The 17,874-nt window shown below is 38.8% G+C and overlaps 1 protein-coding gene across 1 annotated transcript in view; it reads right to left on the reverse strand.

The window, feature by feature from the left end:
* AGPAT5 (1-acylglycerol-3-phosphate O-acyltransferase 5) overlaps window positions 1–17,874 on the reverse strand; it is a 60,734-nt gene that overhangs the window by 32,839 nt on the left and 10,021 nt on the right. The window contains exons 2-4 of the mRNA XM_084284325.1: window positions 9,730–9,799; window positions 9,398–9,513; window positions 3,523–3,612 (exon numbers count right to left, since the gene is read on the reverse strand). Coding sequence (XP_084140451.1) covers window positions 3,523–3,612; window positions 9,398–9,513; window positions 9,730–9,799 — 276 coding nt within the window. The remainder of the gene's footprint in view (window positions 1–3,522; window positions 3,613–9,397; window positions 9,514–9,729; window positions 9,800–17,874) is intronic.

Genomic DNA, 17,874 nt, shown 5'->3' on the forward strand with positions numbered 1-17,874 from the left:
TCTTAATGGGAACAGGGATGGCTCCAGACAGACTGAACATTAATCATTTGGATTCTTTTGTTTAAACACTATGTGGAGAGAAACTGTAAATAACCAAGTGACCCTTAACACAAATTCCCTTCCATCTCTCTCTATTGGCATATAATTCTTTCCTTAGCAGCTGAAAGGCAAACTTTTCTCCAACACTACATTAAAGGAAAAAACCTCCGCCATGCACATATTCAACAACCAAGCAGTCACAGCTGCTCACTAAATGGAGGAAAAGTGTACTCTGATCTGCACCATCCAGTGTATAATTTAACAGAAATTCAGAGTAGTAAATTACTTATTTTCACAGGAAGCCTGCAGCAATTCATTCTTGCGCCAACAAGTTCAAGGCGTACTTGTTTTCCTGATTAAAATGTCTTCGTTTTAAAAGCACCATGGTTGCTTGTGAATGTCCCAGCAAGGCAGAACTGCAAAGTTTATTCATGAATAATGCATTAAGGACACAGGTTATCATGTTCTTCTCTCAGTATTAATTACAGGTTAAAGAGCATTTACGGCATCTACATTTAAATTCTCTGATAAAGTGGATTATAGGAAGTTTAGTCTTCCCTCAGATGACAGCTCAGTGGTCTGTAGCTTCTACCCCAGCAGATGCAAACAATTTTCCCATTAAATAGCCTTGTGACAGCTTTGGTATTGTAGAACTTAAGGGTCCCTACATGTTTGGCTGACAGAGATTTAAAACAATGCCCTTTAACAGCAGTTACACGCTATTCTCTTCTGTGCTGCTACCCTAGATAACAGGAGCGAAATGGCAACAACTGCCTGGTAGGCACATCCACATTCTGTGCCCTGTTTCCAATGCCACAGAACTTCCAAGCAGCCAAATTAAATGTACCCAGGTGGTCCCAAGTTTACCTCGCCTTATCTGAGACAGGTTAGGTATAGGTTTTCAATCCATATACAACTGAAGAATAAGAAGATTCCGGGAAAAAAAAAAAAAAAAAAAAAAGCCTTCTGGATTTCTTTCATTTATTAATCAAACACAGGCATCCACCATGAAAAGCAGAACTCATGGTAGAAGCAGCTTTAAAGAAAAGACTTATGCTTCAACCTCCCTTTACTCCTCTATTAGGCTAAAATTATGCATTAGTCTGTTGAGCCAATTTATAGCATTGGAGCAACACTGTACACTAGTTACAGGTTTCCAAAAGATGCAGAATTAGATGACTTTCCAGGCATGTCCTCCTAAGATTGCATTAAAAAAATCCAAATATAGCAGGGTGATTTAAAACAGAGTTCAAATCACGACTCTTATCACAATAAAAACATTAGTGTTACAATGAGACCCTGCATTTTAGGGGATGCAGAGGGCAGACAGTAAACCAGACTCGACCAGAAGCTGCCTATTTGGCTAGCAAGAAATCAGCGGGCCTTTGTGGGAAAACACCCTGCCAGGAGATTTCATGCAGACTAACCAAAGCAAACTGAACCAGCACTTTGCTTAGGGGAATGACTTCAAACACATTTCATACATCCTACTATTTGTCTTTGCTTATTCAATTACACTGCAAGTTTTACAGAAAGCAGAATCTTTGCCACTCACACACAGAAAATAATTTGATGTAAAGCAATCTTTCCAACATCCCAGAACTCTTCTGGGTAATGCTGGCAAAAATGATCACTACTGAATATGGCCATCTTCTCCTTGTGGACATTATTAGATGGACAGGTCTAGATATACCTATGCTTCTTACGAGCTAAGCAACTGGCAATGGCCTCTGGAAGACAAAAGATCCAAGTAGCTCCTCAGGGAGAGATTCCCAAGCTAACACAGCACCAGATGATACACTGAGAGATACTGATTTAATATTTGTTCTTCCTGTCAAACATACAAACTAAAGAAATTATACACTTTTTAAGAGTATTTCACAAAGATACAATGTACAGAATGTAGTACATTCACCTTTACTACAATGCTAAAAACATATCTTGGTTAAGCTGTGCTGTATACTACATTTCTATTTTCTACTAGCAAAAATATTTTTAAGACACCAACAACTTCAGAAGTATTTATTAAACATAGAGTGCAATGCCACAGAGATATAACCTAATAAAGAATACATTTTGTGTATATGACTGAAACCAAGATTTGGAACTTTTAAACACAAAATGTGCATGCTCCAGTAGAGAATTAAGCATCTTTACAGAAGGGTCATGCAAATATCAACAACCAAAAAAGTCTCTTTATCCCCTTTATGCTCTATTACAGAAGATGTATGTTATTTACTGGTGTACTGGGAAGAGCTGCCCCCTAAAAGGACAAGTGAAATTCTACTGAACTGATGTCATTTCATGCTAGCCAAAAACTCAGGGCTAAAACTTAAGTTGTTGTAATGTATTTCTGGCCATTGCAACTTATAGTCTAAAAACAGGAAATAGATCCACTTTACTTTATTAAAAACAAAAAAGCCCACAATGTTCAGGCTAAATCTTAGTGCTCAAACTCATTCTTTCTTTAACTATCTTAAGCAGGGACGCTTTACTCATTTGAGGCATCCAGTAAGTGTAAGACCAGTTTACTTTTTCAACATGTTTGATATGTGCAAACATAAACATTTTATCTCCAAAAAAAAAAAAAAAAAAAAAAAGAGTATTACAAAGGTCAAAACAATCTATATATTCCTTGTACCCAAGCTTCATCTTTAAGAGATTTGCCACTTACTTGGAGTGGCAAGTCCTAATCACATCATTTTAAATAAAAGGAAAGTGCAACTGTTCTATATCATGGCTGGCTGAGTTGTTTTTTGTAAGTCTAGCCAAAAAGGCAAAAAACATTTTAATGCACAGCAAGTAATGGAAGCAAAGCGCAGTGATTCTAACCACTGAGCCACAAACCATACAGGGAGTCATGAGAAAAGTCACTTGGCACTAACAATAAGTCTTCAAATAGAAAATTATCATGAGCCGTTTTTCTGGTTTTGATTTTTTTTTTCTCCTCCAAGCATAGCAGACAAAGTTACTCAGTTCTAAGATGTCACTGCCACTAGAAGTGGATTGATCACTGGGATGACTAATTAAGATTTAATAGGAATGATTTTTGACTTTCGGAAGATCAAACAACTGGTATTCCACAAAAATACCAGTCTGACAAGCAACACTAAAGCAGTCAGAACGTCATCCTTTGAAACAGGAGACACTGGAAGTGGCTGCTGAAGGAAGTTACCACAGTAGTTACTATGGGTTTTAAGATTTCATTCAGATCCTCCCTGCCCTCTGCAGACAAAATCAAGAAATTTGCATCATTCATAAAAGGACTAGTCTAATTTCTAGGAGTTTAATTAGAGGGATCATGCTAATCGAAAAAAAAGTAAATAAATAAGTGTAAAAATACAGAAAGAAAACAAATTCATGACTTATGTCTTGTAGTTTGTAGATGTGAGGCATGTGAGGCTAATTTCTCCAATAAGCCTTTGCCACTAAAGTGGTCAATGGAATGAGGAAAGGGGGACAGAAAGAAAGGTATAATCTTACCGAAGTCTCAGCTTTCATCTGGGTCCGCAACTTCTCTCTCATTTCTTTTTCATTGAATTTGGCACTTCTTTTTACATAGACTCCTCCATGCTAACAGAGAAAAAAAGAAAAAATAAATAAAAAAAAAAAGAAAAGAAAAGAAAAAAAAAAGGATTAAATATTTAAATAGTTTAATGTAGAATACTTGATAAAAGAACAAACAAGATGACAGTGACATTCACCCTAAGGGTGAATGACTCATGCTGCAAATTGCCCACAAGACATTTTCTCCTACGATGAAATCACTTGAAACCAAATTTATATTTGTACATAAGTTCACAAAATCTGTTTATATAAGGATCAGATGCACAAAAAGTATTGTAAGACACTTGAATTGTCTTGTTTAAAGGTGTTAAAATAATTGACTGGAAGATGGCATTGAAACTGACCCCAGGGATTTACTCCTGAAAACATAGACAAGGAGCTTAACTAGTAGATCAAGGGAAATCCCACAGCAGAAGTCACTCACATACAAGTAATTACTGGCCAATGTTTTCAATCATATGTGCCTGCTCTTAAGTAATGACTAATGCAAATACTGGGGTTACATGTATTTTACCTATGCATACAGAATTTACAAAAGGCACTGAAGTAACTATCATGAGCCCTGAAAACATTTTCATGTACTTTACTATAGAACTGAACATTTAATAAAGAAATTAAATACTGAGATAAAACCCGTGTAAGGCAAAGGATTTTATAGAAATAATTTTTACTGAAAGCCATTACAATCAGCTAGGCCATTTCGTGGAAAAGACTCATTTTATAACTTGTTCCACACAATTTATCACAAAATCTTAGTAAAATCTGCCTCATCATACCTTCCTCTTCTATCACTTTGCTTTATCTACAGCCAAGCTACAACAAGTTTAAAAGAAACATGGTCTAAAACGAAAAACTGCTACAATGAATTCTGACCAAAAATAAAAAGGAAAAAAGGAAAATAAAAAGCTCCCAAGTAACAGAATTTCATTTTTAAGTGATGTCTTCTTCAGGGATTCTCTAATTCAATCGCTAACTTGGTCATACTCTTCTTTGCCTACCCTGACTGTTGGCTTTGGGATTTATCAGGTAATTTTGTGTCTATTTGTGCTTTTATATGCAGTTAACAGAAAGGTGACAATAAGATAAAACTTCTAGGAGCTGAACCTCATTCAAATATCTTAACTCAGGAAAAGATACAGTACATTACAGATACAGGGGTGTTGTGGTGGATGCATGTGTGTGTGGGGAGCCACCATCTTATCTGAGTGTCACGGAGAGAGCTACAGCTTGAGGGTTAGGAGAAGGCAGCTAGAAGAGAAGGCTACGAAATGTTCTTTCAGCCTTTGCTTTCCATGGTGTGGAGAGATGGCTGTGCAACTGCTCAGGTAGCGATATTTGACATGACTTTCAAGTTGTCCTCCAAAAGCTGCAGTGAAAAGGAAAGGAAGTCAACGGTGCATTAACTCCATATTAAATTTCTGTCTTAGCATTATTATCTGTGCTTCCCTTCAAGGCACAGCTGCAATCCTCCACTGTGTGGTTATGGCTGGCAGGGGACCAAAACTATGCAGAGAACAGAACCACCCAGTCCATTGAGCCTGGCCTTAAGCAGGCTGGAGCATCGTATCAGCCCCAACACGCTAGCATTTTACCAGCCCTGGATAGATAATGCCATGAACAGAAAAAATTTCCATCAACTGTGCAGCAAACGGAGGTACACACTATCTACAAACTTCATATGCAAGGCTGTTTTTAACATCTGACAGCATTAAAGGGACATAGAAGTCTTATGCTGGAAAGTGACACCACAACTGCTCCCAGGACAGGCAAACTCAGTGTGGTATGAGAAACAGTGCATCCACTGTACAAGACTTCCACATAATTTGTAAGTCATTGTTCTGTGTGAACCCAGCTAGGTCAAGCTTTGATTCCAGTCATCCCTCATTTATCAAAGTCTTCCCTTATTCATCAAATTACTAACCAGCTGCAGTAAAATGGGAAAGTACTGAACCATCTTTTCCTTTTTTTTTTTTTTTTTTTAAATAAATTGGTGAACATACAGAAATCAAGTTTCTGTTGTACAGTTTGCTCAGGGACACCCAACACCAAAGACAATTTCAGTGTCCCCACCCCAGACTTCTTTCTTGCTGAGGAATACGTTTGTACTTCTAATATCAATATGAGTATACAGACACTTAACAGAAGGACAGACAAACAACACATTTTAAGATCACCATTCGCTACACAACACCCAACTACATATATGTCAGATTCCCTATGGCACTGGGATACAAAGCTAAAGAGGCAAGATATCACGCTAGCTAAATAATCAGCTAAAATTCAGTAACAACCAGAAGTGTACATGAGCTGATGCTGAATAACAGAAAAGACCTACTTCCTATGTTAAAAAGTCAAGCAAACTTTGGGATATAAAAAATATTTATCACTATTATGTCCTAGCCTCAGCAGGTGGTATAAGATGAATAAGAGCTGGCTGCATTTTGGTGCAGAAAGATATGGCAAAGCAAATTTCAGATCCACCCAAAAATAATAAAACCAGTTTTATGAAAAGAAATCCATCTACCTAATAAATAAAACCCGGAACATAACAGGTTAATCTAAGTGTTTCTTTGCCTTTTTTCTCTGCTATTAGATATTTGCCTCCAAAGAAGAATGTCAGTTATGCAATTGTATACAGCTCAAATTCCCCAATTTGTATTGCATTTCCTTTTCAGTAAGAGATCAAATATATGAATGCTTTTCAAAACACATTTCTGGAAGTACTGTTTTTAAGTTTTTAATTTTTTTTCCGCTGTACTTTAAAAGCCCCTCTCTCAGTCAACAATGGATTATGTTTACAAATATACTTCCTTTGTGCCTGAATTTCGCTCTCCTGGACATCCAGACCACGTTTATTTCCAAACAGGATGTTTACCTGAGGTAGGGAATATGAATTCCGTGAGCATGTCGTAACTACGTGGCTCTGGAAACTTTTAGTGGAGTGTAAGTGACATCACTGACAGAACATCAACAGGAAGGGCAGGAAGTGTTTTATGTTTTTGCACTGTTTGGTGTGATAAAAACAATAAAAATACCTATTAGCTTGCGCTGCAGTCCTGCTGCATCCCGTATCCGTAATTCAAACACATGCACCACCATTGTCAGTAAGCTGCCTTTCATCTGTGTCACTGAATTAATTTTATACAATTTTAACTATTTATCTATATAGCTATATATAGCCCCCACTACATCTTGCAGTAGTTTTATATTTTGATGAACACGAAGCCGAATGGGTTCTCTTTTTTTGATTAAAAGTGGATTACATATGGATTAATTTCCACAGGAACCTTCTTTTCACAGTCAATATATCAATCAGAAAACAGAGCACCGGATATTCCACATAGCAATAGTAATTTTCCAAAATCTTGAAAAAAACGATTTTGGACACCTAGCGATAGCAGATGGAATAGATATCCTGCCTGTATTTTAATTAACTCAGACTTAAATCACCACAAACGTAATGACTACAGGCAAGTACGAACAGCAAAATATTTCCATGCAACAGACCGGTCTCTTTCTCTTCAGCGGAATAAAAATGAAGAGAACCAAAGTCATTGATGGGGACAATTATTAGACAACTGAGAAGTCCATTTTCTCCCAGTGGATACCCTCATTGAGGTATGACCGGGTATGATATTTTGTACTTATTCAGGGAACTGGGAGAGCAATCCCTATACAAATAAAAGCAAATCACACATGGTTTTCTTCTTTTCTCTGCTGCCTATTCTTTTCTAAACACTGCAATTTTAGAAGAAAGGATGTCAACCACACATGCTCCAGCCTAGCTTTACAGCCTACTCACTGCCTATGCAAAGGACAATACAAATTTCCAAGTGTCAGGTTGAAAATAGCATTGAACCTGGATCTGCCAGTACCTAGGGGAACCTCTAACCACTTACACACTGAACAGAAAGTGGGAATCTCAACCATTACCTGTGCTCTAAAGTAAAAGTGAGACAGTCCACTCTCCCTAGAGATGGGCACCTTAGGTGGCATGATCCAATACTCTGAATTCAGTGTAGGCACATGCACCAAAGCTAGAAGGGAACATCTGATTGCTGGGAAAGGCCACTGTTTGAGGCACATCCTAGTCTTCAGTATCCTCTGTGAGGCAGTTCATGGATCTGTACATCCCTGTCGACCAACACTCTCTAAACCCAATCCAACTTGCAGTAGCTTACTGGAGGCAAAGTCTCAGAGTCATCCAACTCAGCTGTGGTCTAGTACCAGAGAAGAGCTGTCCTACCTCATTCCCTTTCCTTACCACTGCCTGTATGCTCAACCCTTTTTCCTATTTTTGCTGATCTAAAAATCAATTGATCTGATTTGACTTGTGGATTCAAGAGTACAAGAGCTAAGATGTATATAGGAACATGCAGCCAAGAGCAATGAAGAGAGTAAAGCTTCCAATACGCACATAAGCCCACGACCACACTGGGTCTAGTCAATCACACAATGACAAGGACGGGCAGTTGCTTCTCACTGTACCATTCTTGCCATATGTGTTGTTCTACTTTGGATCCAGGCATAAAAAAGACAAGCACCATCAACAATACATTCCACACTAACAAGAGGTAAGTTGCCTGTTTTTCAAATTTTTCTTTACTAGTATACACTTGAAATCACACTCTGTATAGTATTTTTCTCAATATACCCCAGACTCTTAGGACAAGCCTAAGAGTCAACTCAAACCACCTAATTCCAGCAAAAGTATTTTTCTAAGGTTTCTCCCTTTTTTTCTGAAGAGGGACGAAAATGGATTAATGTTCAGAAAATATGTAAAGATCAAAGATGGAAGCCAAAGGGGAAGCCAAGGAAAGATGGAAGCCAAAGCACACAAAGTGCTTGTGTAACAGGCACTTTGGAGCAGTTATCCAAAACTTAATGCATTTCTGTTCTAACAATTAAGCACCTACCTAAACTACATTTTGTTTCATTTGTATATAGAAACAGTCCTGCTTTCAGAAAAAGCAAAGAATAGACATGACAAATTCAGAGAGGAGTTTAGAGAGGTAAATGTCATTTACTTTGTTCTCTATCATTTTAGATTAAAGATCACGATCACTCAGTATGTCGTCTGTACAATCAACATGGCCCATTGTTTCTTCCGTAATTGTATGACTTTGAGTCACATCAGGTTGAGCTCTCAAACTAAAAGGAACAAGAGGAGCATAATGTAGGAAGAGGAGAAAGTAAGAAGTAGTAATAGGAATATGGTTATAGGAATATAGGAATAGGAATATGGCTAGACTCATTTAGGTTTATGGAGTTCTGGCTTAACTGAAGTCCAAGGCAAAACCATTAGGAGGCTGGGATCTGCCTCTCCTCCATGCTATCCTAAATCCTATTTTTAAAATTGTTTTAATAAATAAAGAAAGAAAGAAATACGCACACTAAAAATGTGAATTTACTCCCAGTTCGAAGCATGACCAAAAAAATAAAATAATAGAAAAAAGTCCATGTTCACTTACTGCCAAGTGGGCATTTGGACTGTAAAAAGAACAAAGTATTAGAATATTTTGAAACAGCTACTAACAGATTGTACAGCTTTAATTCTGGTAATAAACACTGGCCATAAAAAGCTTTAATTTAAAATAATAAACTGATTTTTTAATAACAGTATCTCAACTATGAGACACATCTAAGTACATTGAATGAAACAAGCTATCTTCATGTTCAAACAACTGTCAGCTCAGAGCTCCATCTTCCCATTACATAAGATAGATAGAAGGCAAGTACATTATATATATATTTGACCCACAAAGAGTAAGGAAAAAGTGAATGGGCTTACCTGTGAAAAATACCACCCGTACAATGGAAGCCATTTTAATCCATCTTTCAAAACGTACCGGACATGCCCAAGAGCATTCTGCCTGATTGCCAACATGTCCGCAATAATCCAATCAACTGCAAAGACAAAAGTCCAAAATGCTTAGTTAAACCAGTTCTCAACTGACATTGATAAAACAAAGAGCACATTTGCACATTTTATATATTGAAATATCGTTAAAGGTTTCTGAACAAGAAGTTCTAATTAAGAACTCATTAGGGCAAGGCTAGAAAGGGACACAGCAAACAGATGAGCAGATCTTTAGAAGCATTAAGAAAAAAAAAAACACAAACCTGTACACTGATGATTTGATAAATATATTACATTTTCTTTATTTTTTGGCAAATCCCCATAGATTATTACCTAAAAAAAAAAAAAAAAAGAAGTGTTAGTTTATTATTTATATTCACCGTATTAGTCAGTGACAAGACCCAGTGAGGTAATTACCTATTTTCCAAGAAAACTGCCAGCAAGTTAGTACCATTAACCCCATTAATTTATCAGAACCCATCATGCAATCAACAAGGAAGTTAATGCTAATTAATTAGGGCACAAGAAGTCTTTTCTGTTCTTATTCTTCAGCCCTACAATTGGATCCATGGAAGCCAACCCATAACCACAAGATCCCTACTCTAATGCAATTAAAAGGAACCACGAGACAGACAAAAATATCATTAACTTTATAAATCACATTAGTAACGTACAGGATATGCTTCAGCCAGGCACTCGTTATTAGATCAGTTCAATTTAAGGCTGGATGTTTTCCTAGATTAGATCAAGAATAAAATCTCAACGATTTGCCACAATTTTAACCACTAAGAATGAACAAAAATATCACGAGACTGGGGGTTCGGGGACACCTCTAAGTTGGTTTTCAGCTTTTGTTACATTATGTTCTTCTCCATTACTTTAAAGATCCCTTTTTAACCCTGCAATTTTCCTCCCTCAAAAGTTACTACCTAGGAGTGAAATAACCTTCTGAGAGCATGGTTAAGAGCACAATGCAGAAGTAATCCAAACAGCTTTGAAAATGGATTAATTCAACTAAATTTATTTCAGATATAAAAGGAGAAGCTGAATTAAACCATTTCAATTCTCAACTGAAGAATCTGTACAGCAGTTTATTATAAATACTTCCATTAACTAATTAAGCTTAGTTTTCCAATCAGTATTTTCCAGCTAGCATTAACCCCTGACCCTCCCAATACTAATGGGCCATATTCCTCGTTTGTAGAAATTAGCTGTATTGAAGACATATTCTTCTTCTAAGTGATGGGATTCACCAAAACAAAAGCGCTACGTGGGAGGTTTACCCACTTATTATCACTACGTCCCCAGTCAGGACTATCTAGATATTTTATCAGGAAGATATAACTAACACTCAGATCTTGATTAAAATCATTTAGTGTGCTTAGTCTCAAATTGATCCTTAGAGCACATTTACAAGCAGCTCTGGAAAATGTGCCAGTTGACCAGGTATACCAAGGGTAACTTTCTGTATGGTAACACTAGGCAAACACCCCACAAAAAGCTGCATGTTGACATTCATGATGTTGCTTCTTTGCAACTGCACTGATAATCAGACATGCTTTCAAGGCAAGAAACCATACATTGGCAATTTGAAATATTCAGTAAATATGTGCACAAGAGATCATGCAGCATACAGTAGGGAGAACATAAGAGGATATTACTTATTTGGATTCTTTTCCAGAAAATGCATGTACAATACATTTAACTATTATTTGTAACAAGCCAGTTGACAAGTATATTCTGAACAGTTTCCAAGAAATTCAAACAAGATTTTGAAAAGCTGTATGAGTAATTTTCTCATTAAAGTTCAAGGAGAATTTATAACCTTCCTGCTGACAGTCTCACTACCACATGCTATTTCGTACAAGGTAGCATCAAAGGATCTGATCTTACAGTTCAGGTACAAAGATTTCATTGAAATAAAAAATTATCATCCTATTCTCACTTATAGAGTAAAGGCTTCATTTCGAAGTGTATACTACTAGTGGTGTTATGCACTAGGTCCATAAATACAGTATTTTTAATTTCAGTTGAGACTCCACTGTGCAGTTTCTGGCAAAGGCTGCTTTAGAGGAAGTGAAGAGGCCCAATACAACAGATCACTACAGCAGAAGGTCCTGATTGATATCCATGCTTTCATAAAAGGTAAGAAAATATGAACAAGAGGAAAACAAAATCTGCCCTTGACCCTGGAAGAGCTGGCCCACACAAGAAAATAAATACGGTTTGAAATACTTAATTTATTATTTTAACTTCTAAAAATTTCTGCTCTCTCTTGTGTACAAAGTCAAAATCTCAGTGTGATCAGAACCACAATTCAAAGCACTCACTTGTGACTATTACATCAGTAAAAACAAATATAATAGATATTCCCTTAAAAAAACACGTATGATTGTGTCTGCCAAATGTAACAGTTAATCTGTATTACTTTTTATTTCAATAGGATTGGATGTGGTTCACTTTTTAATCCCAGAGGAACACCCTCTCATTGTTACTGTAAGTAGAGCTCTGCGTACGACATACAGTCTTACCGTAACAGCCAGCCAAAACATGTTTACGTGTAACAGACCAGAATTTTTTAATTGTGATAAAACACACAGCCATGCAGTTGTACAGAACTGAAAGGATCTATCTGCTCCTATTTATAATTAGTTCTCATTAAACACAAGAAGGATAGTTTATTTCAAAGTGAAGGAAAGAGTAAAAAAAAATGCAAAAAAAACCCACAACATTATTTTGCTTGCTTGAATGGCTCAGTCTAAGAGGAGGCCACAGCTTTAACCACAGCATCGTTCAGTTCAGCAGTCTCAACAAAAAGCTCATACAGTTCACTAAAAGCCAGTGAGCAGCTATTCACATATTCAACATTCATGGCCAGGAACTGCGGGCTAGAAATTATATGATATAGCTATTATTACATACAGAGAAGAGTGGCAACTTCGAGCCTTCATTGTCTACAGGTTTCCCCTACTCTGTGGGCAGCCATGCAACTTTCCTTCTGAAGCATTTTTGTTATAGCCTTGTGCTTCTGCAAACTTTCATTGACCATACATAACAGAAGGTTAAGAGTTAGAGCCTTGAATCCTGCAGAAATGTTGCCTTTTTCCCCTCTGGAATTCATATGCTGGTGGGTAAGCAGGGGAAGCATCCCCTCAGGGCATGACTTCAATTTCTGGCAATCTGAAGCTTTTACGTGAACCAGAGCACCCAACCTACGTTATAGCTGCAGAAGGAAATGACACAATATTCTTAATGGTCTCCAGAAAATCTTTGACTCCCTGCTGTTGTGTGTAGTTGTAACTCCACAGAACTCCCTGCTGCCAAGGGCTGTGCAGGAGCAACCAACTCCTTTTCAGACTGCTGGTACATAAGATATCCAGGACCACAGTACAGGCAAGCACTCGAGTGATATGCCACAGCACATATACATATATATTCTACCTACCAATAAGTTTGAAAGACTGAGAGGAAAAATGTTCTCTGTCACAATGAAGCAAGTGAGGAACCTATTCATTTGAATAGGTGTTCTTTCGTTTTCTTAAAAAAAAAAAAAAAAAAAAAGTACAATAAAGAGCAACACAGCAAGCCAAATTAATAGTCTACCATTGCAAACATAACTTGGGAATAGAGCATTAAAATGTGTGGGTTTAGCCATGTTTTGGATGCTTCACAGTCCAGTTTGCAATAGCAGGTAGTACCACTGCTGCTGATATGGGTCTTTCACCTCTGTTTATGTAGCAGTGTCATCAAACCCAATTCACAGAATGTTAGGAGTTGGAAGGGACCTTGAAAGATCATCTAGACCAAGTCAGTTGGTCTCACATAAGGGAAGGAGAGCGCTAATGAATTCCCTTCTGTGGAAGGTCTGGGACCCAGTTGTTCACATGCTGAGCAGGCACAAGACACACCTCAGAGGCATCAAGGGCAACGCTCTGATGCACAAGCAGGAGGTAATCACAAGTTGTCCTGAAGGGGGAATTTGCTAATTCAATGTTAGGCTGAGCCAGGTATGCAAATGGGGGCTCCTGGGTGATCTGGTGACACCAGCTTCTGTACCCAGTGCAATATATTCAGCGAGGGCTGTGCAAGTGCAGTAGCTTGCATAGCTATGCAAAACAGTCCCGCATGGCAGCCACACCTAAATACACTGTAATTTGACAAGCTGCACAGCAACAAGGTGGAATTAGGTTTTGATATCTTGATTAGTAAACCTGTACATACCAAAGAAAATGAAATAGTTCATTTAGTCACATTCTAGCTGTATTGTCTCAGTGAATAGGGCCATGACAAACTAACTCAAGAGAGAAAAGTAATCACACTATCCGAAAACCTGCATGCAGGTCAACTGGTGACCACATCAAACTCCTGGCAAAGAGATATAACCTCAGTGTGGTAATTGGATGTGGGTGATCATGCAAGCAGTTCTCACACCTCTGCTTCACTGGCAGTAAGGCAACACAGATGGTTATTGGTGGTAAAAACCTGGGCCACCTCATTTGATGTCCTATTGCATTGGCACACTCATTCTTGGCTCTTCAGACTTCACAACTTCCCCTCCCCTCTCCTCTTCACAGAAACCAGGTGTGAATTGCAGAACAATGCTCTCTTCTTTGCTATTACTTCACCAACAGAACTGACACGCACTGGGGCACAAGGCAGAGAAAAAGGTGGAATATTCTGATCAGGGAAAGGTTCAGCTTCCAGCACACAGCCAACAGCAACTGGAAGGAAGGATAAAAACAGAAACATGGTAATAGCAGAACTTCCCTTCCCTCTCCTGGAGGAAGACAAGAGAAACAGAACATTCCAGAAATTCAACAATCATTTAAAACAACTATACAAACTTCATGTATTCAGCTGTGCTCCCCTCAAAACATGCAGTTCTCTCCATTCTGCCATTTCTTCCTGACTACTTTAATAACTTGGACTGCCTGCTCTTTGGAATAAGAGCTTCTGTGTTAGCTGGGCACTACTACAACTGGAGTGCTTATTAGAATAATTGGTATCCTAGGATACTCTTCTCATCTTTTTGTCAAAAAATCTGGAAATAATTTTGTGGTAAAAGGGTGGAGCTTGCATCAACAAACCTCCAAAAGCAACTACCAGATATGGCTTCTGAAGTCAGTGCATAACCCTGGGCAAGCTGACTTCTGCAGCATTGCTGCTCTGTTAAGATCTACTGCACCAGTACTTAAATTCTAGTGTTACAGGTATCTGGTGGGATGTTTAAATTCTCCATTCTTCTAAAAACCTGCCTGATGACACAACCAGCCCTTTGAGCTTTCCATCATCTATCAGCCGTGCTGGCTATCGGGGGAGGCACCATTAGACTGGTGGCTAGCAAATGGGACACCCATCTACAAGAAGGGACAGAAGGAGGACTTGGGGAACTGCAGGCCTGTCAGACTGACTTCGGTGTTGGGGAAGCTCATGGAGGGGATTATCCTGAGTGCCATCATGCAGAACTTACAGGACAACCAGGAGATCAGGTCCAGTCCACATGGGTTTATCAAAGGCACATCCTGCTTGATGAACCCAGTCTCCTTCCAGGACAAGGTGATGCACTCAGTTGTTGGGGAAAGGTTGTGGATGTGGTCCACATTGACTTCAGTTTGGCTTTTGACAGTTTCCCACAGCATTCTCCTGGAGATGCTGGCTGCTCAAGGCCTGGATGGGTGTAAGCTTTGCTACATTAAAAACTGTCTGGGTGGCCAGGCCCAAAGAATTGCAGTGTATAGAGTAAAATCCAGTTGGAGGCCAGTCACCAGTGATGTCCCCCAGGGCTCAGTACTGGGGCCACTTCAGTATCTTCACCAGTGATCTGGATGAAAGTATCAAGTGTACCCTCAGTAGGCTTTCAGATGACACCAAGTTAGGCGTGAGTGTTGGTCTGCTTGAGGGTAGGAGGGCTCTGCAGAGGGATCTGCATTGGCCAGACCAACAGGCTGAGGACGTGTGTGTGAAGCTCAACTAGGCCAAGTGCTGGGTCCGGCTCTTGGGGCACAGCAGCCCCATGCAGCGCTACAGGCTGGGAGAAGAGTGGCTGGAAAGCTGCCTGGCAGAGAAGGACCTGGGAGTATTGGTTGATAGTCGGCTGAATATGAGCCAGCAGTGTGCTCAGGTGGCCAAGAAGGCCAACAGCATCCTGGCTTGTATCAGAATTACTGAGGCCAGCAGGACGATATAAAGTGACTTGGCTCTGGTGAGGCCACACTTCGAGTACTGTGTTCAGTTTTGGGCCCCCACTACAAGATGGACATAGAGTCCCTGGAACATGTCCAGAGAAGGGCAACAAAGCTGGTGAAGGGTCTAGGAAACAAGTCTTACGAGGAGCAGCTGAGGGAGCTGGGGTTATTTAGCCTGGAGAAAAGGAGGCCACGGAAGACTTTATCACACCCTACAATTACCTTAAAGGAGATTGTAGCAAGGTGGGGATCAGTCTCTTTTCCCAAGCACCAAAGTGATACGACAGGAAGAAATGGCCTTAAGTTGCACCAGGGGAGGTTTAGGTTGGATAGCAGGAAACATTTCTTCACTGAAAGGGTTGTGAAGTATTGGAACAGGCTGCCGAGGGAAGTGGTTGAGTCATCATCCCTGGAGGTCTTCATGTAGATGTAGAGCTTAGTGACATGGTTCAGTGGTGGACTTGGCAGTGCTAGGATAAAGGTTGGGCTAGATGATCTTTGAGGTCTTTTCCAAACAAAATGATGCTGTGATTCTAAACAAAATATCCCAGATCATAGGATCTATTTACCCTGTTTGACAAGAAGCAGGCTCAAGGCAGGACATAAATGGGGGCCTTGTACTTGGTCAAATTTCTCAGGTATTCAGATGCCCTACTATAAGCACATCAAAATGTTAGCTTTCCTTCACAGAAGATAGGGAAGCACTTTTATTCTCATTTAACAAATACGGGTCTCACTTGCCTATACCATAAAGATACAAATCTTCCCCCAAACCCTGAACAGGAGGGTTCCACCATTTTACAGACTCAGAACTTTGCACTGTCCTTAGTATTTTTCACAAGCAACATCTAAGCTCAAGGGAATGCGTGAAGATAAAAGGCTGAATGGGAAAGAAGAAAAATTGCACAATTTAGTTGTCAGCTGCTTTATCTCTAGCACTGCAAAACGTTTACCTTTAAATATATTTCTTCCTAAAAACACCTTTAGATCACAGACAATTTGTAGGTAATGGTCATATTATCATTATACATCATAACCTCTTTTAGCCAAAGAGACTACCTACTCAAAACATAACCGATCAAGTCTGAAGTCAGCTGCTCAGGCTCAGCACCAAACCATAAAATCCCAATGCAATCCATTTTATTGGAGCAGATAGCTCACTTAAGTATTCTGCAGCTGTTTATTTTACTGGGGTTCTGTGAAGAAAACCACTGCCAAGAGGCTGAGCAATGGGACATACTGAGATTTCTACATGAAATTCATAGATTGTTCTTTAAATCATTCTTTTGATCGCACCAGAAATCCCAGAACTCCAAAACCACAGCACAATATGAAGTTACTGCCATTTTATTCCCTTTTTGCAATAAGACTATATTAGGAACATTATTATGTATGACTGAATCATACCATCTGACGTTAAGGGTGAAGCCTGTACATTTTTGCTTTCATTCTACGTTTTGGTCTGATGGTCTAAATTGATGAACTGTTATAAAGACAAGCAGTTACACTTCATTCAATGGCACAGCACCAGCTACATGGACAGAAGCAGCATAGTTCTGATGCTGAATATAAAGGCTTTAAAGTTTCTCTGTTGAATTAAAGAGATTAATAACATTCACTCATTAATTAATGGAATTCGCCTTCCCAAACAATCATAATCAATGTAACCCGAATGGAAATGCAGCTACCTAGTGTGCTAATGAAAAGATACATTAATGTTTTCAATACAATAATATCTGTATCCGTAAAAATAAGACTTCAGAGTCTTATTCTGTGTGCATTTGACTACTTTTTTGTATTTTAGCATGAAAAAGACTTTTAAATATTTAGGCTATAAAAATTAGTTGCCTACTTTTTCTGGTTATACAATGAATTAAGTAATTTTAGCTGCAGGCGGTTGGTCTGAAGAAAAATCTTGGTAGTTTCACTGCCATCATTGTACCAAAGGAAATCAAGTAACAGCAATAACAACTACCACACTTATTTAACACAAAAATCCCACAGTCCTGTAAGAGGGACTTGGCAATAGATGGGCAATACCATTTGTTTAACTGGAGTAGTTTTGTTTGCAATTCTTATCTGCTTGGATCTTTCACAGATGCTATACAGAGGACTGAGTCATTACAGGCTTACTCCTACAGAAGTATTACCTGACTTTATTTATAATCCTCCTCCAAGCCTCATATAGTGATTTACAACACAACATGACCTTTATTCACACCA

Source organism: Netta rufina, assembly GCF_964035555.1.
Source record: "Netta rufina genome assembly, chromosome: 3".
Lineage (NCBI taxonomy): Eukaryota > Metazoa > Chordata > Aves > Anseriformes > Anatidae > Netta > Netta rufina.